The sequence below is a fragment of the Lissotriton vulgaris genome, chromosome 6 (assembly GCF_964263255.1).
Source record: "Lissotriton vulgaris chromosome 6, aLisVul1.2, whole genome shotgun sequence".
Taxonomy (NCBI): domain Eukaryota; kingdom Metazoa; phylum Chordata; class Amphibia; order Caudata; family Salamandridae; genus Lissotriton; species Lissotriton vulgaris.
This window is the reverse complement of record NC_141694.1, coordinates 162,850,756-162,875,417: the sequence shown is the minus strand read 5'-3', so window position 1 is coordinate 162,875,417 and position 24,662 is coordinate 162,850,756. Positions and strand designations below refer to the sequence as shown.

At 44.9% G+C, this 24,662-nt stretch overlaps 1 protein-coding gene across 1 annotated transcript in view; it reads right to left on the bottom strand.

Moving 5' to 3' along the window:
- Positions 1-24,662, bottom strand: part of PKHD1 (PKHD1 ciliary IPT domain containing fibrocystin/polyductin) — a 2,083,594-nt gene that overhangs the window by 194,704 nt on the left and 1,864,228 nt on the right. Inside the window, exon 52 of the mRNA XM_086926200.1 lies at positions 389-526. Coding sequence (XP_086782326.1) covers positions 389-526 — 138 coding nt within the window. The remainder of the gene's footprint in view (positions 1-388; positions 527-24,662) is intronic.

Here is a 24,662-nt window from a genome sequence, read left to right as displayed (position 1 = left end):
ACTACTGTTGAGGAAGGGGAGGGACCGCAAGACTCTAGAGGCTTCACCATTGTGGGTCATGGTCCTTCCCACTTTTAACATTAATAATAGATTGCATATTACATTCTGTGCATTTGCAAATCTTATAAACTATGGAAAAGCACATACATGAAACAAACAGTGATTCACATTAACTCAAATCACTCAGATTGCACAAGGCTAGGCAAATGAGCTACATAGACTTATCAATTGCTACTTACAACGGCACTCTGAAGTTATAGTTTTCATGCACTTTCCATTAAAAATTTGCTTTTTTGTCCTAGATCTGTGTGTGCACTCTAAGAAAACCTCATGGTGGTACTTTGCAAATACAATGTCATACTATACTGTAATCTCATATTGTACTTACCAATATTCAGTTCGCCTCCCGCCACAACAATGCATCCAGCACTAAGCACATTGCTAGAATTTGCAGGAAATTCCAGAGTTCCCAGGATGTAGAGCCCTCTGAGGGGAGGAAGCTCAATGTCCACAGAGATGGTCCTGTCTGAGAAAGGAATTGATGACTCAATGACATACGGCAGAGGGAGTCTGTGCGGTTCATCAAAAATGACTGATCTAAGTATTCATACACGAACAGAAGGAATTCAGCAAACCATTTAATAAATGCATTATCCTAAGCAGATTCACGTGGTCAAATTATGGAAAAATGTATTATCATCAATTACTTAAATTAATAAAGTTCTTAACGCAAAGATTTTGCAGATCATCTGAAATACTGCGGAAAAAGTTGAAGAGCAATGTCCCTTAACTATTTACAACAGGAGTATGAAGACAGACATTATCGCCATCAAATAAAACATAAAAATAGATGGAGCACATGATGCAGACAGTATACAGGTTCGGAGAATAATTTATTTTTACTTCCAGGTCATACATTTTTGCCACCTTCTAAGGTTATTTTGCTGTTTCCTCTCAGGTAGGTGGCCTAAGAATGAACATTTAGTCCACATCCGATCTGGAGATTGTTCATCCAAAATGCTTTCGGGGCTGAGAATTATCCAGTGTTGGCTGGCAAAGGTAAGAGCGGTGGGCAGGTGTTGGGTGGTGTCGGGGGTTAGTGGACAGATGACGGGATAGGTCAAATTAAATAAAAAAAAGAAACAAAACAATTTACCTTGCTCCTCGCATGCATTGCCTAGTCTACGATGCGGCGAGCGTAGGTTAATTTGTTTTATTTATTTTTTCATTTCATTTGACTTATCCCGTTGTCTGTCTTCTTCCCCCACCCTGGCTTACCGATCTTACTTGTGCCAGCCAGCACTGGAATTATCAGAGTTCTTTATCTTCTTTTCTAGTCTGTCTGTATTGGGAAGGAAGAAACAGGGAAACAAGATCCCGACTTGCTCGGTTTTTCACATTCAATTTTATTTGTGTGCTGTCTTAATTTACATCTTCTACATGCCCTCTATTATATAAAGAATGTTTCACAGAGATGTCCTTAAAATATCACAGGCTACGTTTGAAAGTAATGGGGGTACAAGAGAGGCAGCAAGCAAGATGACCACTCTGCCAAAGTGCTCTGACCAGGGCCGGACTGGGAACCAAAGCAGCCCAGGCACATTTTGTCAGACAGGCACCCGTACTGTACACAGAGCGAAAGCGAGTAGGACCAGTCCAAGGGGCTATCGAGGGATTCTCCCCAAGACAATTTGATACAAAATAGCAACACATGTTTCATTATATATTCAATTGTATCAGCATTTAAAGCATAGTAAATGATGACCTTCCTTTGCACGAGAAAACAACAATCTTTGTCGGGACTCTCAAAGATTCCCTTACTTTCACCCTCCAACAGTCCCTCTCATCACTCCATTGCCACTCTATCACATGTATTTCATTTGTTTTATAGAGTCTCTCTTACCAGTGTAGGGTGTCAGGACACTTTACATTACACACATAAAGAGGTAATAAATCGTATGTGTGTAAATCAGTGTATATAATATGTTACATATGACAAAGGGGACTATAAGGCGTAGGATTCACATTTCATACATTTGGTAGGGATTCTATAAGAGTGCTTGGTCGGGAGAAGCACAAACTCGTGATTCACAACAATGCACAGTGATTAGAGTTGGCTTTACTAATAAGAATGTATTCCTACCCAAACAACCCCTTTTTAGCAACATTCGGATATGAAAGAATGGGAAAAACATCACTTTATATTCTGTGCTACGCAGTTTACATGTAGCTCTTTGACGGTAGTTTATAGCCACTGTGCTAGATTACGATCGTAATTTATTAATCCCACAGTAACATAAGAATTTCACGACAAAAGCAGTAACCCAGTGAGGTAGGCACATAAAATACTGTTCAATGATCTGCATGGTACATGTTTTTTGCAGCAGGCATATCAACAATCTGAGCTACGTTAGATGAGTCAAAACTGCAACCAGACAAATCCTCTGAACTCTCTCCACCAGGGACATTAATCACAGTGATCTTGAAGCTTTAATTATTGCTGGATGTTCAAGTTACTCTACAGCAGGTGCTTTTAAAACTGCTGTACTGCTGCACTGCTACAAACAGCCCTCAGTAACAAAAACGCACCCACACTTCTATCCTCAAGTGGAAACAGAACAGCCAGTCTGGCCTTGGCTCTGGTGGCCTGAATGGAAATCCTGAGGAACACTGTGCCGCGTGGTACCATCGAAACACCTAAATGTTTCACTATGACTACAGTAAGAGCAGCTCTTGCATTCTATAGCTCAACATACACCAGTACAGGGCATACAGATAATGTAGTAATGTTGGTATTGGTCCTCTCTGCATGGTCACTCCCTAATATTTTGCCCTCACCCCTTCTATATTTGCTCCACTCGTTTTATTGCCCTTAGGACTCTGTGCAATTAACCACTGCTAACTTGTGCAAACGTGTTTATGCTATCTCCCTAAAACATTGTAAATTTACTTAAACGTGATTGGCATATTTAATTTACTCATAAGTACTTAGTAAAGTGGTGTACCATAAACCCAGGTCCTGTCAATTAAATGCTACCAGTGAGCCTGCAGCAATTACTGTGCCAAACACTTTTTGTGGCACCCAAGTAGCTCCTTAAAATATGTCCCAGGCCTGCCACTGCAGCCTGAATTTAGTTTTAAACTGTAAATTTGACTTGGCAATATAACCCCCTTTGCCAAGCCTTAAACTCCGCTTTGTGAGAAATTGGGTTGCTAGTTGACTGGAGTGTGAGCCCTGGTCAAGCAACAGCCACAATACCTTGCAGGATGAATCACACAAAGTCCATAAATAAACCCGTGCTTACGAACCTGTGGGTAGTTTGGCATAAAAATCAGTCAGGCTTAACTTAGAGGTAATGTATAAAGTATTTATGCACCACACAAACAGAAATTAAGTGAAAAAACAACACCAGAAAAATCCCACACCAATTTAGAACAATGACATAATTTTTAATAAATTATTTGATACCAAAAAGACGAAAATCCATTCAGCAGAGTCGGAGATATGAACAAAGGTTTTTGGTAAACATAGCAGCAAAAAAGATAAAGCTCTAACTATGGAAATCTGGTAGCACTGGATCAGATCAAAGTCACACTTTCAGGTTGACTGCAGCTGCTGGAAGTACATTTTGAATCACGGTGCGATTGGTGAGGCCTTGGTGCAGTTAGGCCCGTTCGTGAACCGCCCAAAAACTTGAAAACAGTTCTCAAAGTCACACCAAGGGTCCAGGACCTGGGGGCAAAACGTGTGGGTGAGGACTCACTTCAGCAGTGTTCAGGGAGTGGTGAACCCTTGCACTTACTCTGTTGTCCTGGTTTCAAGGTTGACGGTGCAGGTCCAGTTCTCTTCCCTCAGGCAAGGAGGCAGCAGAGTAGGCAGCAGGCCAGTAGTTCAAATGAGCCACAGTTCAGCAGAGTGGTAGTCTTTTCAGCAGCCCAACAGTACTTTTTGCTGGCAGAATATCAACAGGTTCAGAGGTGTACTGAAAGGTTAATGTCTGAGGTACTATTTTACACCCTGGTGTCCTCCTTCTGAAAGGTGGGAGACGCTTCTAATAGGTGGCTTTGAAGTGCATGGAATTACCTGACCCCCTGCCCTGGCTCCATGCTGACTCTAGTGACAACTACAGGTGATATGTCCTTTTTGTGAGGGCAAATCACTCACTATTCAGTTGCATATGGTGCTGTGCTCAGCGCTGCGTCCTCATCCTGCCAGCAGATGGCCCATAAAGGCACACCTAATTCCTCAATTTTGTGACCATCTGGGAGGAATTCACAAAGTCTAACTGTCAGTTATACCCAGTCACGTTACTCAAGACAGCCTATAGTCACGAAAGAGCTAAGGACAGTAAAATACCAACTTTCAAAAAGTGGCGTTTTCAAGATTGTAATCAAAATCAGACTTTACAGTTAAATTGGGTTTTTCAAAACAATTCCAAAGACACCAAACATGACATATCCACCTACTCCCAATTTGAAATGATAGCTTATTAGATGTAATAAGGGATCCCCATATTATCCTACAGAAGGGTAGGCCTCACAGTAGTGAAAAACACATTTAGGAGTTATCCACTACCATAAAATATAAAACTTAAAAATGCATGTCCAGCCGTTTAATTACACAGCACCCTGCCCTATGGGCTACCTAAGGCCTACCTTAAGAGTGACTTTTATGTAATAAAAGGGAAGTTGAAGTCTTGGCAAGGGGGTTTAAAAGCCAAGTTGACAAGGCAGTTTAAAACTGCATTCAGACTCCAATGTCAGGCCTGGGACACGTTTTAAAGTGCTACTTAAGAGGTTGGCACACTAAGTGCTACATCATTTGATTTATAGGTCCTGGGTATATGGTATGCCACCCTACAAGGGACTTACAGGTAAACTAAATATTCCACTTGGGTATAGGTCAACTTAACAATCTTTTAAGGGAGTGAGCATAAGCACGTTAGGACTGGATAGAAGTGAAGACCTAAGGCAATTAAAAACAGATTAAGCATATTTATCCTGTCCCAACGTGGCAACAACCGATTGCGGTCGATTGCGGCCCGCACGCTGAGTCTATCGAGCTGCTCCAGAGCCCAGGGAGAGGGACGTCGGGCGATCGGCGGAAAGTACAGAGCGGAGGCCTGCGGGACGAGAGGAAGCCGGGACCTGGCGTCCTATCCTGACCTGACACCGTGGATTTTCTGGTGGCACAAGCAGGGGTCAGTAACAACATCGCCCGAGTGGCCGGGCAGGGTCATCGTCGGAAGAGTGGCGTGCGCAAAACCGCCTAAACACTGAGTGCCACATTATAAGGAGGCGTCCGAACCCTATGCAGCAGGAACGAAATCGGCGAACAGAGGGACGTACTCGCATTCGCACCAAGAAGCCGTAGCGGTGCAGACGGTGATTCATATATCACCAAGAAGGTGATCGGTAGAAGGCCCCTGGGCGCTGCGAGACCCAGCCTTCAAGAACTTTGTAATTGCGGTGGCGGCACGACAACGTAGAGCCTATTGCTACCCGCAGGAGGGATACGTTAAGGCCTGAACAGGTTCAATCTGGCGCTTTCTAACCTGCACAACCCGGCGGCACCGGGATCTAATTCAGGGCTTCCTTGCATCTTGGGGTCTCGGCAAGGTTGAGCCTTGCTAACACCAGACTTGCGGACCCACAGTGTGACCAGGTAGCAATATCACAGCCTCTCCTGACCGGACGCTGCCTGAAACAAAAGCGGTAGGAGGAGGGCAAGAAAACCGAAATGCTGCGCGTGGCTGCAATTCACGCTGCAGGCAGCAGTGATTACTGCCCGACCCCCCTGCGTGCTTGGAGGAGCCCCACATAACCGGGGCAATATGGGAGGCCAGGGCCAGAGGAGTCTACACACCGGCAAGCTGGATAAATATGCATATACCAAAGATACCCCCGATAAACCACCCACAGACACTGCACAGGAGCCTCTGCATCCATTCAACATACTGAGGTCACACTGGTAGATATTATGGCAGCCCTACAAAATGTTCAGACCTCCATTGGGTCGATCTCCACGGATATCGCACTGATCCGTGCAGACTTCTCAAAAATGACGGCGAGAATATCGGAAGTCAAAACCACCACAGCGGCGCATTCCACGGACACAGCTGCGCTAAAACATCAGTTGTGCAAACTGGAGGCGGACAATAAGATGATCCTGGCTAACCTGAATGACCAAGAAGGACGCTTGCAGTGCAACAATATACACATCATCGGTGGGCCAGAATCCGCAGGAGGGTCAGACTTAGACCTTTTTGTGGAGGACCTAGTCAAGAACCAGCTACAAACACGAGGACTCTCTAATTTCTTCTCTGTGGAAAGGGCACATTGCGTCCCGGGTGGTAGGGCCCGACCAGGACCCCCCAGACCCATATTGGTGCATACATTTAACTTTCGCAATCGAGATGTGATCTTGCTGGCGGCAAGAATAGCCTCTCCCCCTATCCATCTTGAAAACAGCACTATCACCCTTTACCCCGACTACACAGCTGCGGTAACTAAACAACACCACAGTTTTCTGGAAATAAAGAAGGAGCTAAAGGCAAGAGAGCTCAAATATTTGATGATCTTTCCGGCAAAATTATGAGTCAAGGCTGAGGGAAAGATATGGTTCTTCACGTCAGCAGAGGCCCACGACTGGCTGGAGGGTTGGCGCCTGGTTGGAGGACGTAGGAGGATGGAAAATCAACAGCAACGCAGTGGGATGGCGACACCACAGGCCATAACAAGAGAATCCAGCAAAACAGGAGACTAAAGACACGCTCACCGCAAGACTGGGAATGCACAGGTGGGATCGAGACTACGGACTCAGATAGTGCAGACTTTAGTTGAAAGGTTGAAACCTATATGAGAGACTGCCCAGAAGGCTATTGTGATGCACTCTAAATGGCTCATTGTGTTTATATCACAGTGGCTGGGACGACCTCTCCTGTAGTCAGGGATGAAGGGCCGCCACCAGTGTTTAAGGTTGCAATAACATGTTTATCAAGGGTATGACCTGCCATGATTCCTAGGAAGCTCTCTCCCTCACGCAAGTACAAGTTATGGGACAGAAGCACTCTGCTCAATTGGGGTAGTTCTAGGTCCGCCGGGAAGGGAGGTAGGGTGGGGGGTGGGGTATGGGTACCAGTTTAAGATTATTAGTTTGTTCTTCTTATTCCTGGTACACGGAAAGTCGAGGTATGATGTACACTGTACTAGATGGGCACTTTTGACGTGGAACACACTGCACTTGATCACAGACGATGGTACATATGCAACAAATGACACTTAAAATTGATGACACAGACACACAGTTCACAACTCCTCCTGCACTGGGCCCCCCTTACCATTATATCTTGAAATGTTAATGGATTGGGCACCAAGATCAAAAGGGGTCTGGTCCTACAATTTCTCAAGTGCAAGGCCCCAGCGGTGGCTCTGCTGCAAGAGACGCATTTGGTGGGCTCGACATGGATAGGTGCGGCTTTAAAATGGTGACACACTCTGCCTTTACCTCCCACGGGATGGGTATACGGATTTAAGAAAAAATCACCCTAATCGTGACTGGGTCGTGGACGGATCACCAGGGTCGCTTTGCAGCAATCTCTTGTCAGTGGGAGGGGAGATCCTATAATTTGATGTCGGTCTACATCTCACCTGCACTTCACCAGACGACCTTCCCAGCCTTGGGTAGATTTCTGCTGACATTACCTCAGGGGGAATTGATTATAGGTGGGAATTGCAATGCCACGGTGGATGCCGCAATTGACCGCAAACCCCACGAGACCCCAGTGGCACCACTCTTCAATTAAAGGAATTCACAATCGCGCTTGGACTGGTTGATACCTGGCGCACCAGATTCCCACAGGACAGACAATACAACTTCCACTCAGGAGTCCATAATAGCCTATCAAGGATAGACTACATTTTCACACTTGCTGCAGGTCTGGAGAGGGTCTTGGAGATAATACACTTGCCTAGGGGTATATCTGACCACTCACCGGTTCAGATCAAGTTTACATCGCATGTTCAGGGGCAGAAGCTGGTCTTTCCTCTTCACCTTGGCTACCTTAAAATCCCCAAGATACGTAGGGGTTTGACTAAGTCCACGGGACAATACTTGTTGGAAAATGAACACTCAGTAGCCTCCCTGACTATTCTGTGGGAAGCATACAAGACAGAGATAAGGGGACAAGCAATACCATTACTTACCAGGCATAAGCTGGAACAGCGACAGCACTTAGACACCCTATAACAGGAAGTATCCCGAAATGAGCGCGAGCACGCTACAAACACTACTGATGATACGGCACACGATGTGACTCTCGCGCAGCAGGAATTTCAGGCTTACGCTTGAGAGGCGGTGAGGTCCAAACACACGGCAACACAACATACAGTTTACGCTTTTTGCAGGCCTTCCAAAGTACCTTCTGTCTACAATTGTTCAGAATTCGGCGGCCAGAGCCATCTTCGGCCTGCCAAGGAGAGCCACTGCTTCATCGCTGCTAACTAGGCTGCACTGGCTACCGATCTCTAGCAGAATTAGGTTTAAAATCCTCACATTGGCGTTCAAAGCCCTTCACTCGGTTGGTCCTTTCTACCTTAGGAAGCGTACTACTTTCTATGTTCCGCGGAGGACGTTGCGTTCAGCGGACTTGGCCAAAATGGAGGTGCCTGCGGCCAAACGAGTCCGGATGGGTGGTCGATCCTTCCAATATGTGGCAGCTCGCTTCTGGAACGAGCTCCCTCTCTCCCTCCGTAGGGCTAATAGCCTCCTGGCTTTTAGGAAGGAGCTGAAGACCGTGCTCTTCACCAAGTAATCATCGTGACTGTAGCGTGTCTGCCTTTGGGTTTTTTGGTTTGTCAGGCCTCTTTGCTAAAGCGCCGGGACACCCTTTTTGGGTAGCCGTGCGCTCAAAAAGTACGGCTATAACATAACATAACATAACAAGGTACGGGACAAGATGGGCAGGCTTCTTGCATGGTTGGAGAGACGAGAGAGAGCCAGCCGCTGGGTTTCACAACTACAGCTAGCTGATGATACTGTTACTACGGATCCCCAACAGATTGCAAACACCCTCGCAGCACACTATGAGCAGGTGTACACCTCCGCAGCCACCGCCACTGTGTCGGATAATATGGCCTTCCTCTGTGACATCAAGTTGCCCATGTTGACGCATGAGGCTGCACAAGAATTGAAGGCCGATCTGATCTCGGACGAGTTGACACTGGCATTGAGAGCATTGCACACGGGTAAGGCGATGGGGCCTAATGGTATACCGATATAATTTTATTAAAAAAGAGGCCGCCTCACTCATGCCTTACTTGCTTAATATGTACTGTGATAGTTTGGACAGGGGAGAATTAGCTAAGGACCAGCGCCTGGTGACAATTGTCGCAATTCATAAACCAGGTAAACCACCGGAGGACTGCACGTCATACCTGCAAATATCGCTGATAAATGCAGAAGCGAAAATACTTGCCAAAACATTGGCGACGCAAATACAGCATACTATAACAACAAACAATAACTGTGGGTCTACGTGAAACTAAGGTCTCTGTGTATAAAAAAGTGTCAACCATGTTGTAAAGTACAAAAGGGACTAATCACATTGTGATATATGTACCCATCAGTTACGCACTCTGAAACGCCCTGTTGTCATTATTAGGGCGATTTCACAAAGTGGTATGTCGACATTGCACATACCACTAGTCAACACACAGTGGTAACCGAAAGCAGTGCTCAAAACAATATGTGTGAGTGAAAGTGTAAGGATAAAAATGGACAGTGGAAACACAAGTAATTTTAATGAAAAGGCAACCACTTCCTAGATTAAAAACCAAATAGGTGCAAAGTAACAGTAGTTTGTAACAAATATCTACTGCATGTTATTGAAGGTCGACATGTTTCTGCAGTGAATAGACCCAACCGGGGTCTCCTGCTTCTTCAGGACCAGAAATCTACTTTGCGACTGCTTCTAAAGTGAGTGAGTGCAAAAAAAGAAAATAAATTGAATATCACCTGAGTAAGTCCTCTCACTGTTCTGAAGAATGAAGGACCAGCGCCACTCCTCACCTGGCTACAGCTCAGAAATTGGGGGCACCGCTCTGTCCGTCGGTGCACCGATCAGGCATCTGCGCTGTTCGGGGACGCAAATACAGCCCCATCTCATGACATTGATTCACCCGGACCAATCCGGATTCATGCCAGGCCCTACAACAGCGCTCAATCTGAGGTGCCTATGTGGTGTCATGGCACATATATCTACCATACAGGATATAGCCGTCATTCTCCCTTTGGATGCCCGCATGGCGTTCAACCTTGTCAAATGGCCCTTCCTTTTTGCAGTTCTGCAGCATATGGGTTTTGGCCCTTAGTTCTGCACATGGGTCCAATTACTATATAACAAACCACTGGCACAAGTTGTAGTGAATGGCCGAATATCAGAAGAATTTTTACTGGGGAGAGGTACCAGACAGGGCTGTCCTCTATGGCTGCTCCTGTTTGCATTAGTCCTGGAGCCACTAGCAGCATGGATAAGACAAGACCTGGTTATCCGAGGAATGAGATGAGCCATGGGGTGGGAAGACCGTATCTCGCTTTACGCAGATGATGTGCTGCTATATTTAATATCCCTGGCGCAATCCATTATCAACCTGTTAGATGTCTGTGCCTCTTATGGGTAAGTCTCAAGATACACTATAAACTGGGCAAAATCACTCCTGTACGTACTACATGGCCCCCCACTGCGACTTCCGTTGGGCTGTGACCTTCAAGTAGCAACTGGAGGATTTAGATATCTTGGCCTGTACATCACGCCTCAGTCCACCCATTTCATTGAAGAAAACCTCATGGGTCTCCTCAGTAGATTCCGACAAGATGTGAAACATTGGAGATCGTTACCATTGACATTGCCTGGGAGGGCCACCCTGTTTAAAATGTTGGATCGGCCCAGATTTCTATATGCCCTGCAAAATACCCATTCCTGTTCCCCTCCACATATTTTAAAGCAATCGGCGCTGAGGTCACCACCCTTCTTTGGGATGGAAGGCCTGCCCACAAAGCAATGCATAAATTAGTGCGGAGTTGGTACGAAGGGGTATTGCCTTGCCCAATATCAAACTGTATTATTGGGCCTCACAACTCATGGTCATTAATCAGTGGCTTCATGCCTCGCAGGATGAACCAGCTTTCCGTATGGACAGATATGTCCTTCCAACTGATCACATCATGAGTGCACTATACAACACCCCACCGAGATACGCTCTTATGGGTCTAACAGCCCACACGGTCCGGTTGAGGCACAGTGCGCAGTGGGTGTTGGGATGGGAGGGAGTATTGACGCAGAATACACTACTCTGGGACACCCGACAGCTAGGCAATCTATGACACATTGAGGCACTCAAACAGTGGGACCTCATAGGTATATCCAAGATAGGAGACCTGTGGAAGAAAGAGGAGGGCGTGGCCGTTGCTCACCTAAGGGACACATACGATATGGCACCAACCGAAACATTCAGATACCTGCAAATCAGGCACACTCTCATGGGAGCTATCCCACCAGGAACACAGCTACCAGACACATCCCCTTTGGAGGAAAGACTCCATACTGATTAAATGTGTAAAAAGGCAATCTCTCAGACCTATTGGAAATTAATTAACAATCAAGCAGACCCCACACGGACCGGTGGCAAACTGATGTTGGACAGGTAGATGACTCTGACTGGCAGGAGGCACTTGTGTCACCCAGAGAGGTTGCAATATCCTCCAAACTCAAATTGGTGCAGCTAAATATCCTTCACCCCATATACTACATGCTTACTACACTGCACCTACTGGGTAGGTCGCCCACTCCTCTCTGTTTGTGCCAATGTGGCCTGCCGGGCATGTTCTATCATACCCTCTGGGAGTGTCCGCAGATAGCATCCTATTGGGCGTCAATCATGGGCAAGATCTCGCGGGTGGTAAGCCCGCTTTTATATGATAGGGATATCAAATGTGCCTCTCTCACCTTACACTGCATGCGAGATATGCCTTTGAAGTGTACTGTCGTTCTTGGTTGTAATGATTATTGTACATATTGCAATGATAAAAGATCAATAAAAAGCTTGATTAAAAAAAAAAGATTAAGCAAAAGACAGAAAAGGGCAAAGCTTTGGGGGAGTGAACCTGCAGATAGGGTGAGGCCCGACATCCTTTTATTTCATATGTCACCCCCAAGGTAAGTCCTAGGTAGCACACATGGCAGGGTCCATTGTATTTGAAAAGGTAAGACATATACAGATAGTGACATATTAATTCATGTTTCACTACAGTGAGGCCTACTCATACCATAGGATGCCATTGGGTTGACATGTTACATTTAATAAATGCTAACATTTTGTTGGGAACAGGTACATTTCTCATGTTTGGTGTTAGAGACATTAAAACTTAAAATCCTCTTCAGTGGTAAAGTTGGAGTTTAAGTTTTAGAAAGGTGGCTCTTTGGCCCTATTTGGCTCCTGCAGCCCATTTCTGGGTCACATGACTGGGTGTAGTTGGCAGTTGCACTTTGTCTATTCCTCCCGGACAGCCATACAAGGGCGCATGCCTGGAAGGGCCATAATTAGCAGGAAGGGAGGGCAGAGTTGGGCACAGCTCTGCTTACAACTAGATAGTCTGTACCCTGGCTTCACATTAAGGACTCATCACCCTCTGTATTGTTAATGCAGCCAGCTTGGAACCAGAATAGGGGAGACAGGAAACTTAAAGCACTTAGACAGGAATTTGTTAGAAACTCCACCTGGGGTCTCCAAAGAGGGTACAAGGCATAAAAATAGGACACTTAGTTCACTTCAGTTCACTTTCTGGACCCGAGAAAGGACTCTCAGAGGACAGCATGCTGTGTACTTCAGATGATTGCTTTGCTGCACCTGGAAGGACTACTCTGCTGTGTGAAGCTTGCCTTTAACCCTTAGAGACCTGCCCTGCTGCTATAGTGCTGTTCTATTGCTTGAACCCAGTACTACCGGAGTGACTGCAAGGGCTAGCATGCTGGCCTCCTGATCAGAGCCTCAGGGACAGAAAAGGCTGCAACCATCTTGAGCTTGTACCTCAACCCTGCCTGACTGAGACATTACTCCCCTCTCCCCTGTCCCTCCCAAGAGTTCACTCTCCAGGCCTAGACTCTTGGTTGTGGTGTCAAAGGTGCCCAGATAGCCAAAATCGGAAACTTACGACATTTTTGGGTTAATACCTGCTCTGAGAACCAAGGGAAGAATGGGACCAACCTGCTCATCAATAAACTCAAGGTGCATCACAGGTCGGCCTGACTTTACAGTACGTCCTGCTAGGTTCTTATCAACAGCAGCAAATCCTGTTCAGAGGTCCTTCACCAAAGTCTGCTACAACTATCGCCGGCTACATCCTCCTTCATCAGTCCGCTTGACATTTCTGAATTCCCCAAAAAATGACTAAGTCCCAAAGTAGAAATGTTCATTGTAACTTTGTCCAGTGGCACCCGATGATGACGGTCTCTCCTTGGACACCACCTGCAGCCTAGCCACGCTGAACTTTACACTGCCAGAACTTTTTCTTCTGAATTAAAAAATTATTCTCATCTTCTGAATTGTCAATTTTATATCAAGCTATAGTTTTTCTGACAATAAGGCGTCTTCTTAAGTGCTCTGGCAGGCGCAGCCGCCTCAGTGAATACACTTAGGAGCAACGATGGAAAAAGCAGTGACAAGGAGGTGGTGATCTCCGGATGGGGCATGAGGAGCAGCAACGTTTGTGATGAGATAAGAACAAGATTTAGAGCCCTGTTTATTGAACGGAGCTAGTGAAAAAAAATGCTTGTGTAAAGTGGGCCAATGAAAGAAAAATGTAGTTCCAAATACATTTTATAAAATGGGAGCTGGGGATGGATAGGAGTAGATGGCCCAAGCTCTCGGAGAAGGCTCAGCAGAGGAAGAGACATGACGTGTGCATGCCATGGACACATGGGGAGAAAGAATAAGAGAGCGACGATGGAGTCAGTAAACGGGAAGCTCATGGGTGAACTGAAGCTCATAAAGAATATACAACACATCTCTTCACATATGCTGACTAGAGCTGAGACCTAAAAATGTGCAATAATCTTATATGCACACATTTTTATTAATTTTGAATATGCCCACACCCCTATAAATTTGTGTGTATATCTATAGAACTGATACCTCTCCATAATTCACAGAGGTGTTAAATATGCTTGCACAATTTCTTGGTCCATTAAGCAAGTTATAAATGTACATATTGACGTTTTTCCTGTGGCTGGCTTGGAAAATTGCAAAAAGTATGTGCATTGATAGAATTTTGGCCATTTTAGATTACTGTAGATTTCTTACAGATGTAGTGATTTTTACAAGTTAAAATGTATTTTAACATTCTCATTCAACTAGATTTAACTTAACAACTAATACAAGTACATATGTACTCTTTCTGTAGGCAAACAAGCATGTACATGCACCAGTTACAGCCTGAGTACTTCAATCATACAATCTGTGACCTGATTATATGGAGTTCATCAATTTTGCACTATTGGCATTCCTATTTGTACCTCTGTTTTACCAACTTATCATTGAAAAACAATTGGTATCATTTGGGGCAAATATAGTTTTTGTACCAGCCTTGCTGTGCAAGTCATGCTGCAATATTACACCTTTGCAAAATTGCCGTACACCAGAGCAATATATGTAATCATATCCCAGGTAGATGTGTGATTACGTATCATATTTTTGTATATGTCTATCCAATTGCAAGCTATAAAATTCCACAGTGACACAGGCCGTTTATGATGTCGGGCATAAAGCCTCCGCCCGACACCCGACTCAAAATTGCGACCGACTGTCTTGCGGGTCACGGTTCTACCAGCCCAATTACAATGAGATTGAACACTGTTCAGTCAGATTTCCATTGTTTCCTATGAGAGCTCGTGTTCTGCCTGACAACCGACCGCAACATGGGGAAATGGCGGGTGTGTGTAAATCCCTACAACTGGTCACGGGCACCCGTCGTGCCTACCACACAGTGCAGGCTTTTACAGGTACCACTCTGCCCCAACCAGAGGCCACAGGATGAAGGGGGCCATGCTAGGGGCCTCAAAGTCACTTTCTAACAGCCGTTTCGTGTCAGAAAGGCCAGCACAGAAATGCTATTGGAAACCACATTGTAATCCCGAGGACGGAAACGCTATCCATATGGGTGTACGATGCAGTCCCGACCGGCACGGATTTTCCAAGAGCTGGTCGGAACCGACTCGGAATGACTGTTTGGTCTATGTTCTGACCTCGAACATCATAATCAGTCGGTCAGAATGTAAACCGACTTAGTCATCGGAAGGCCTCCGACGCGGTCGAGGAAATTACGACTGTCGGGAGGAGGCATTATGCCCAACAATGTAATCGGCCCCTTAATAAGGTGCTAGAGCAAACCATAGGGTCAGGCAAATGGAATCCAAATACAGGTGCAAATATCAGTTTGCACCCGAATCAGCATTTAAGGATGTGTAGGAAATATTGCTGTTTTTTGCATGCACAATTTTGATCAGGTAAAACCTGTAAGTGCCTGTACAGGAAAAATGCAAATATTCCAAGTTTTGGATCTCAAATGGGGAAACATTATAGCGTTATTTCTCATTGCATGAAGTGGAACTCCGAATAATGCATCGGAAATGTACAGTGCACTTTTGATATTAAGTGGGTGACATACAACCACCCAAAATAATGCACCCTCAAAGTAGTGGTACAACAGGAAGTAAAACAAACACAATAGATGGACCTATAACTTTCATTGGCCAATATGGATGAATGCTTCTTTTAGGGGAATATAACACTTTACAACGCACGCGTTACAGCGTGTGTCATTACAACACATTTTTTACATCGCAAAATCCATTACAACGCATGTCGTTACAATGCAAAATCGATTACAAAGCAATTACTATTCTAACTCCACCGGACGTTATTTTGGGGAATGCGTTGTAATGGATTATGCGATGTAATGACATGCGTTGTAATGGATTTTGAATAGTAACATATTTGTTGTAATGACACGAGTTGTAACGCGTGCGTGGTAAACGATGTTTCCCTTTTAGGGATGTGACTTTGGCACAGATGTGCAAGAGGCCTGCTCATTAACAGATCATGCTGTCAAGGCCTTTTTGATTTTAGTAATAAAATATATATATATATACATATATGTTTCAAACACAACAGGTTACCCATAAGGAGATGCCGCACGCTGAGAAGTTTAACAGCCTTTTAATGTCGAACAACAGCGTGGCAGTGATGAAACCTCTTCGCATTAATCCATTACCCAGCGCGTTTCAAGCAACTCTCTGCTCTTGTTCACGGGTAAAACAGGTGAGTTCAACAAACCCGACATGCTCTTTTTATTGATAGTAAGTACCGCCTCTAAGGGCACATGCCCCGAAGCATGCTGGTCTTGGTAGTTAGTTCATTGTTATCCCATGTGGGTGCCAGTGTTTTTCTCCAGTATCCTGCATTAAAATCCAAGTGGTTTGGAAGGGGAACAAAAACGCCTCCACTGTCCCATTATTACGTTCTACCATGCGGCCTCCTCAGCTCATCCAAGCTCGGTGGTTACCAAACTTTCAATCTGGATATTACCAGCAGGGCGTCTCCGCGACCGGGTAGGCAGCTTCAAATCAAACACAACAGATTACCCATAAGGAGACGCCACACGCTGAGAAGTTTAACAGCCTTTTAATGGCGAATAACAGCGCGGCAGTGATGAAACCTCTTCGCATTAATCCATTACCCAACGCGTTTCAAGCAACTCTCTGCTCTTGTTCACGGGTAAAACAGGTGAGTTGAACAAACCCGGCATGCTCTTTATATTGATAGTAAGTCCCGCCTCTAAGGGCACATGCCCCGAAGCATGCTGGTCTTGGTAGTTAGTTCATTCTTGTCCCAAGTGGTGCCGGTGTTTTTCTCCAGTATCCTGTATTAAAATCCAAGTGGTTTGGAAGGGGAACAAAAACGCCACCACTGTCCCATTATTATGTTCTACCATGCGACCTCCTCAGCTCATCCAAGCTCGGTGGTTACAAAACTCTCGATCTGGATATTACCAGCAGGGTGTCTCCACGACCGGGTAGGACGCTTCAAATCAAACACAACAGGTTACCCATAAGGAGACGCCGCACGCTGAGAAGTTTAACAGCCTTTTAATGGCGAACAACAGAGCTACAGTCATGAAACCTCTTCGCATTAATCCATTACCCAACGCGTTTCAAGCAACTCTCTGCTCTTGTTCACGGGTAAAACAGGTGAGTTGAACAAACCCGGCATGCTCTTTTTATTGATAGTAAGTCCCGCCTCTAAGGGCACATGCCCCGAAGCATGCTGGTCTTGGTAGTTAGTTCATGGTTATCCCAAGTGGGTGCCGGTATTTTTCTCCAGTATCCAGTATTAAAATCCAAGTGGTTTGGAAGGGGAACAAAAACGCCACCAGGAGGAGGCTTTCTGCCCAACATTGTAATCGGCCCCTTAATATGGTGCTAGAGCAAACCATAGGGTCAGGCAAAGGGAATCCAAATACAGGTGAAAATATCAGTTTGCACCCGAATCAGCATTTAAGGACGTGTAGGAAATATTGCTGTTTTTTGCATTTACAATTTTGATCAGGTAAAACCTGTAAGTGCCTGTACAGGAAAAATGCAAATATTCCAAGTTTTGGACCTCAAATGGGGAAACATTATAGCGTTATTTCTCATTGCATGAAGTGGAACTCAGAATAATGCATCGAAAATTTACAGTGCACTTTTGATATTTAGTGGGTGACATACAACCACCCAAAATAATGCACCCTCAAAGTAGGGGTACAACAGGAAGTAAAACAAACACAATAGATGGGCCTATAACTTTCATTGGTCAATATGGATGAATGCTTCTTTTAGGGGAATATAACACTTTAGAACGCACGCGTTACAATGCATGTCATTACAACACATTTTTTACATCGCAAAATCCATTACAACGCATGTCGTTACTACGCATATTGTTACAATGCAAAATCCATAACAACGCAATTACTATTCTAACTCCACCGGACGTTACTTTGGGGAACGCGTTGTAATGGATTATGCGATGTAATGACATGCGTTGTTTTGGATTTTGCATTGTAAAATATTTGTTGTAATGACACGAGTTGTAACGTGTGCGTTGTAAACAATGTTTCCCCTCTTAGGGATGTGACTTTGGCACAGATGTGCAAGAGGCCTGCTCATTAACAGATCATGCTGTCAAGGCCTTTTTGATTTTAGTAATAAATATATATATATATATATATATATATATATATATATATATATATATATATATATATATATATATATATATATATATATATATATATATATTAGAACTGGGGGTCTCTAGTTGGCAGAGGTAGGTACCACTGTCCAAATAGGGACCCTTGCTTCTAGTCAGGGCAAGGAGATAACCCTCTTAGATAACCCCTGCTCACCCTCTAGGTAGCTTGGCCTGAGCAGTCTAGGCTAACCAGAGGCAATGCGTAAAGTATTTGTACCAACACTCACAGTAACACAGTGAAAACACCACAAACTGATTCCACAACAGTTTAGGAAAATAAAGATATTTATTCTAAACTACACAAGACCAAGACGACAAAAATCCAACATACACAGTTCAAGAATATGGTTTCAAAAGAGTTCTTCAGGTTGTAATCAAAAGTTCTTTAAGTTGCGTTAAAATAATCCACAGATGCGTGAAAAGTTCACAGTTGCGGCACGTTTACTCACAGTACCTTTCAGATGCAACAAAGTTCCACAAGCAGGAAGCTGGTGCGGTGGAAAACAAGCGATGCATTACTCCTGAGACCCTGGGGAGGCGATGCGACAGCCCCGCTGCAGCAGCGGGCGTGTTGCGACGAATCCGGTCTGTATGGGGAGGAAGGCCACTTGCCTGGATTCCGGTGCGTAGGTTCCGTAGGAAGTCTGTTCTCGCAAAGGCACGATGCGATGATCTCGTAGGGGCTGCGACGATCTCCGGGGCGACGATGCGCGGTCCAGCGGTGATCCTCTCTCTCGCAGCTCCTCGATGCGATGGTTCTGCGACGATGCTCGCAGCGACGTGATGCGGTCCGCAAGCAAGCGGTGCGGTGATCTCACCCAGCGACGACAGGCTCTGCGACGACACTCGCAGCGATGTTCGATTCTCCCGCACAGGTCTGGTGCGTCCCGCAAACGAGGGATGCGACAGCTCTGGCAGCGGCGTCAGGCGCTGCGCCGGTCTCGACCTTCGTAGCGGCGGGAAACTTCTCGCACTGTCGGGGATGCGCTCCGCAAGCGAGTGATGCGACACTTTTCAGATTCAAAAGTCTCTCAAGCTTAGTTTCAAGCTTCCCAGCTCAGGTTCAACTTCCAGAGGCCCCACAACTGGATCAAGCACTCTAGGAAGGACAGAACTCTCTCAGCAGAGTTCAGGGAAACTGGGGGTGAAGTCCTTTTGTTCCTGGGACTTCAAAAACAGGGAGCCAGCTCTTCTCAGGCCCTTGGAGATTCCTTCAAGACAGGGGACACAGCTCACAGCAAAGTCCTTCCCCTCTCCTTGGCAGCAAAGCAACAACAGGTCAGTCCAGCAGAGCAACAGCAGGACAGTCTTCCTTCTTCAGAGTCAGCTTTCTCCTTGGCAGAGGTTCTTTCTTGATTCCAGGATGATCTAATTTTCTGTTGTCAGGGGTCCTGTACTTATACCCCTAAAGTCTTTGTTCTCTCTGTGCATGTGGGCCCTGAGCCCGGTCTGAACCAGTTCTGGGTAGATCCTGAGCACTTTGTTTTGCTGGCTGCATCTTTCCTTTCAGAGTGAGGGGCAGGGTCCTCAGCCGCCCAGCAGGAGGTGGAGCCAGCATTGTGGCAGGCAGGCACAGCCCTACTCAGCCCAGGTGCTAACCCCTCCCACCACTCAGGTTGCAATTGCATTCATTCAGCCTAGTGCTGGCTCATCCAGCCTCTGGGGGAATTCCCCAGCCCCTGTCACTCACAAACCAGACAGTCAATACACAAACAGGCCCAGGCACACAGAAGGGTCAGACAAGAGAACATCAACTTTCTAAAAGTGCTGTTCTCAAACACAGGATTTAAAAAACACCTTTCCTAAAAGATGTATTATTAAATTCTGAGTTCAGGGATACTAGATACTTATGTCCTATCTTGTTCCTATGGGACGAAATGCTGTTAACCACTGTAGCCAGCATCCCCCATGTTAACCTATGGAGCAAGATAGCCTTACAATAGTGAAAAACGAAAATGGCTGTAATTCACTACCAGAGCATGTCACCTGCACTAGTACATGCTCTACCTTTCACATACACTGCACCCTGCCCAGGGGGGTACCTTGGACCTTCCATAGGGGTGACTGATGTGCACGAAAAGGGAAGGGTTAGGCCTGGTCAGTGGGGACACTGACCAGGAGGACATGGCGGTTCTAAACTGCCCATAGGCGCTGCAGTGGCAGGCCTGAGACACCATTTTTAGAGCTACTCCTGTGGGTGGCACAATCAGTGCTGCAGGCCCACTAGTAGCATTTGTCATCACCAGCCCTGGCACACCCAGTGCACTTTACTAGGGACTTCATGGTGATACAAATATGCCAAACATGTATATCGAATCAGAATAACAATTTACATAGGGAGCACTTACACTCTGGCACTGATCAGCAGTGGCAGAGTGTCCAAAGCATCTAAACCAGCAAAAACGAAATCCAGCACAGCATCAAAAATACAGGAGGTAGAGGCAAAAAGATAGGGGTAATCACGCCAAGGATGCCAGGTCTAACAAAATATATATATATATATATATATATATATATATATATATATATATATATATATATATATATATATATATATATATATATATATATATATATATATATATATATATACATATATATGTATATATATGTATATATATATATATATATATATATATATATATATATATACACAAAACTCTGCGTGGTTATGCTTGCGCTGCAAACACGGACACGGACCCCCCAGATTCCAGTCTTTAGGTTTTTTTACTGCTTGTGCCGCCATAACATTTTGGCTCTGGACGAGCCTTGATCACCTGACACAGGTAAGACAAAACTTCTCAAATTTAAAGTGACGAGTGCCTACGTAGCGACATTCATTGGATGTGCAAAATGATAGACATAGTGGAAGTATTTGTTTCATCTTAATCATTAATTTAGATACAAGTAGTATAATTAGTAAAAAGCATTGTGTCTTAATTTGGTTAACTAATAAATAAATAAATGTTGTGAGTCATTGATACATCATAGTAAAATACTGAGTGTGCTCAATCAATTTGATTGGTTCTATTACTTTCAGACTCCAGCCCATACCTCTTCATTCTACTGTCAAAGCTGACTGAATCTATAGATGATTACTATGCGTATGTTGATATATGAATGTCATATATATGATAAACTGACTTATAGTGGCTTTCAACCAATTCTCTCCAATAATTGGTAACCACTACAGCATCCGTGACGTAACAAAGGACCCACATCTCCCACAGTGCGGGGAGGCACCGGGCTCCAGGGGGCCCCATCAGCACAGTACCCTCCCGAGGGGTACCCTTCTTGTATTTTTGCAGGGGGGGGGGTGGGGCCTGCTCAAGCAAGTGCTGTTATGCCACTGTACTGCATACAGCACGAGGCAATGGCTCGGTCCACTTCAGTCACTGGCTAACTTCACTGTGGGGAATGGAATTCTGCTCTTGCATAGTGTGTACCTCTCATGTACACATACAAAGCCCTCCACAACACTGCGAACAGCCGCATACACATTCACCAACCCACTTGACAGCTATGCTCTGCCACACTCTCACTCACACACATTACCAGCATCCACCAACACATCAGAACCTCGTCCTCACTTCTTGAGTTCCACAAGAAGCTGAAGACCTGGCTCTTCATATAAGCACCCTTGTGACCACAAACTACACACCTGCTCAAGCGCCTGGATGCCCTCTTGGGTGATTAGTGCGCTATACAAATCAATATAACATAACATAGAAAAACTAGTGCACTTCAGTGCCATGGACTACTGGCCCTGCGTCTGCTTTTTTGATTATCTCAAGATAAAATGTGTTTTGAAATAATTTTACAAAAACGTTACAAAACCAAAAAAATTACAAAACCACTAAAATAAATAAAAAAAATTGGCAAACCCCAAATTAGCTTTGCCAATGCTTGTTTATCAGTGAAATTGTGTTTCCCAACCCACCATCATCTGAATTCTCTCTTTCAAATTAGAAGGAAAAGACGCTCTCACGAGGAGGGAAGGCAGTTGGCAAGTGACACTCTCTGCCCTCAGAGAAGATCTGTGAAAACCCGGCTTTAAGCCCTTAATTCACAGGTGTACCACCGGCTGCAAGTGAGCGTGCAGTGTTCGGCGCGCGGGCTAATGACTGCGCCACCGACGTGACGTGCCTTTGATCCGAACCCGCTCTCTATAAAACATCATAGCACGCCAGTCAACGAAAGCGGGCCCAACACTGGCACCATTATGCGAGATACACTACTTTGACATTCATCTCTTCAAACAGAGAAAGTTCAAAGAAAAACAGCAAATGAATAACAGCGCAGGCCCCGCCGCACAAAAAAGGAAAAAGAAATTGCCGGCGGCTACATGATGTCATATCTTTTTTCCCTTCAAAACATCATTCCACCACTCAGAATTAGGACGTGTTTTCATTCAGGGCGGCTGCGGCGCGAGCTGTATCAGAAATGTCAGGCGTCACCCTGACATAATAAATGTCTTCTGTGTGGAGTTTGTGGGGTTAATGCGCCTGGCTGTCAGTTTTAGCTTAGGTGGCGGGAAAGACGAGTGTTGTGGGCGGGAGATGGGGACTTAAACAGGTAAGTCACTTAGAGCAGGCGACGCTGCGTATGTCGTGTATCTATGACTGGAATTAGACTCAGATGACACGTAAAGTGACAGCGACAAATGGGATTCCGGGGATTTCCCGAGTTATGACTCCAGCCCTTTCGCGCAGTGTTGAGGATTCAACTCTGTGCTTCGTCTAACCTTTGCCTGTGATACCCAATTTGTGTCATTTAACAAGCAGATGACAACGCTTGGATTGCTTATCGGTAATTTTCACGAAAAGTGCTCAAAGTTTAAAAAAAGAAACAAAGTGGGAAAGGGGGAGGGAATTTAAAGATTGCAACCAGGGAGACTAGGACTCATCGTTATAAGATTACCAGTAGATAACCAGAGCAATACCTCCTCACCCATTTTTCTCGACCCATTAGTTACATTATTATTAGGGACAGTTGCTAAATATCGAACACTGATAATAACAAAAAGAAAATGCACCCCAAAAACAGTTTACTACTTAGCACAGTAAAAATTATTATAATTACAGAAAATAAAGTTCAGTTCTTGTGCACAATTTTCAAAACATTTGAGCGAAAAGAAGCAGAAGATATATCTCTCATGGTCAGTCCAGAATACAAAATATTATTTTGAAAATAAATGTGTTGGGAGAAGCCTTGCAAATATTTATCAAATGCTATTAAATGCTGCTGAGGAGGGGCAAATTCCCCTGATAGAAGGACATGCCACCCGCCCCGGTGGAGTCCTACCCAGTGCTTGATACGTCAAGGAAATCGAGAACTTATGTTGAGATGCCTTCCTTTACCAGCTTGGCAAGGTGACAAAAAATTAATTGAATTGAAGAAAGTAGTCTGACCTGGTCAAATAGATTTAAAGCAAACTATAAACAACAAAAGTATGGAATTGAAGTTCCTCATCAGAGAAACGAAAGGGAAAATACTGGCAGAACCAGGTCTTGTAAACAATGGAAAGTGGAGAGTATGTTGGAGAAGAACGAAACATTAACTTGTCTGGGAAAAAAATAGAAGAAACTGATCATGGCAAATAACCACCAGATGTAATGACTACCACAAAAAAAATCACATTTATTTTCAAAAACGTAACAGTAACTGATTCCAAGGTCTCATGCAGAAGACACTGAAGGGCCTAGAATAAAGCCAGCAAAGGGAAAGGTGAATGAACCACTGTATGGATATCTATGGGAGAAAAATTCCTCATATTTCGAGAAACTGAAACTTAAATCATTTGAAGCTCAGAGACTTTAAGAACGTTAATACAAGCCCAGCGATCAGTAAGGATGGAAACAGTTCAAACTCACAAAAAATCATCCTGTTAGAAATCTAGAACCCTTATTAGAACATTGGAATGTTGGGAGCTCCATTGAAAACAATGGAGTGCTCGGGGAGTCTAATAACCGATGGATGCCCAGAGCTCCAACATTCCAAATTTGTCGTTCACAGCTGTTGTTGTTAACAAATTTGTAATAACTCGCGGACAAGAGGTGATTTTAAGTGTTAAGTATTTATTAAGTTCCCACAACAAGTCCGACACGCAGGTCGGAATAGTGAAAATTGGCCGGCTCAACCGTCCGACCTAACTGTCCCCTCTTAGGTTCTCGAGCGCCAACGGGCAGCACGAGACAAAGGCTGATAGTGTCCACGCGCACACAGCGCGCGGTGGACGAAACCACTACATATATCTCCTTTCCTTAAAGGGAAGGGAAGACGAGCGCGGAAGGGGAGGAAGGAAGAGAGGGAAG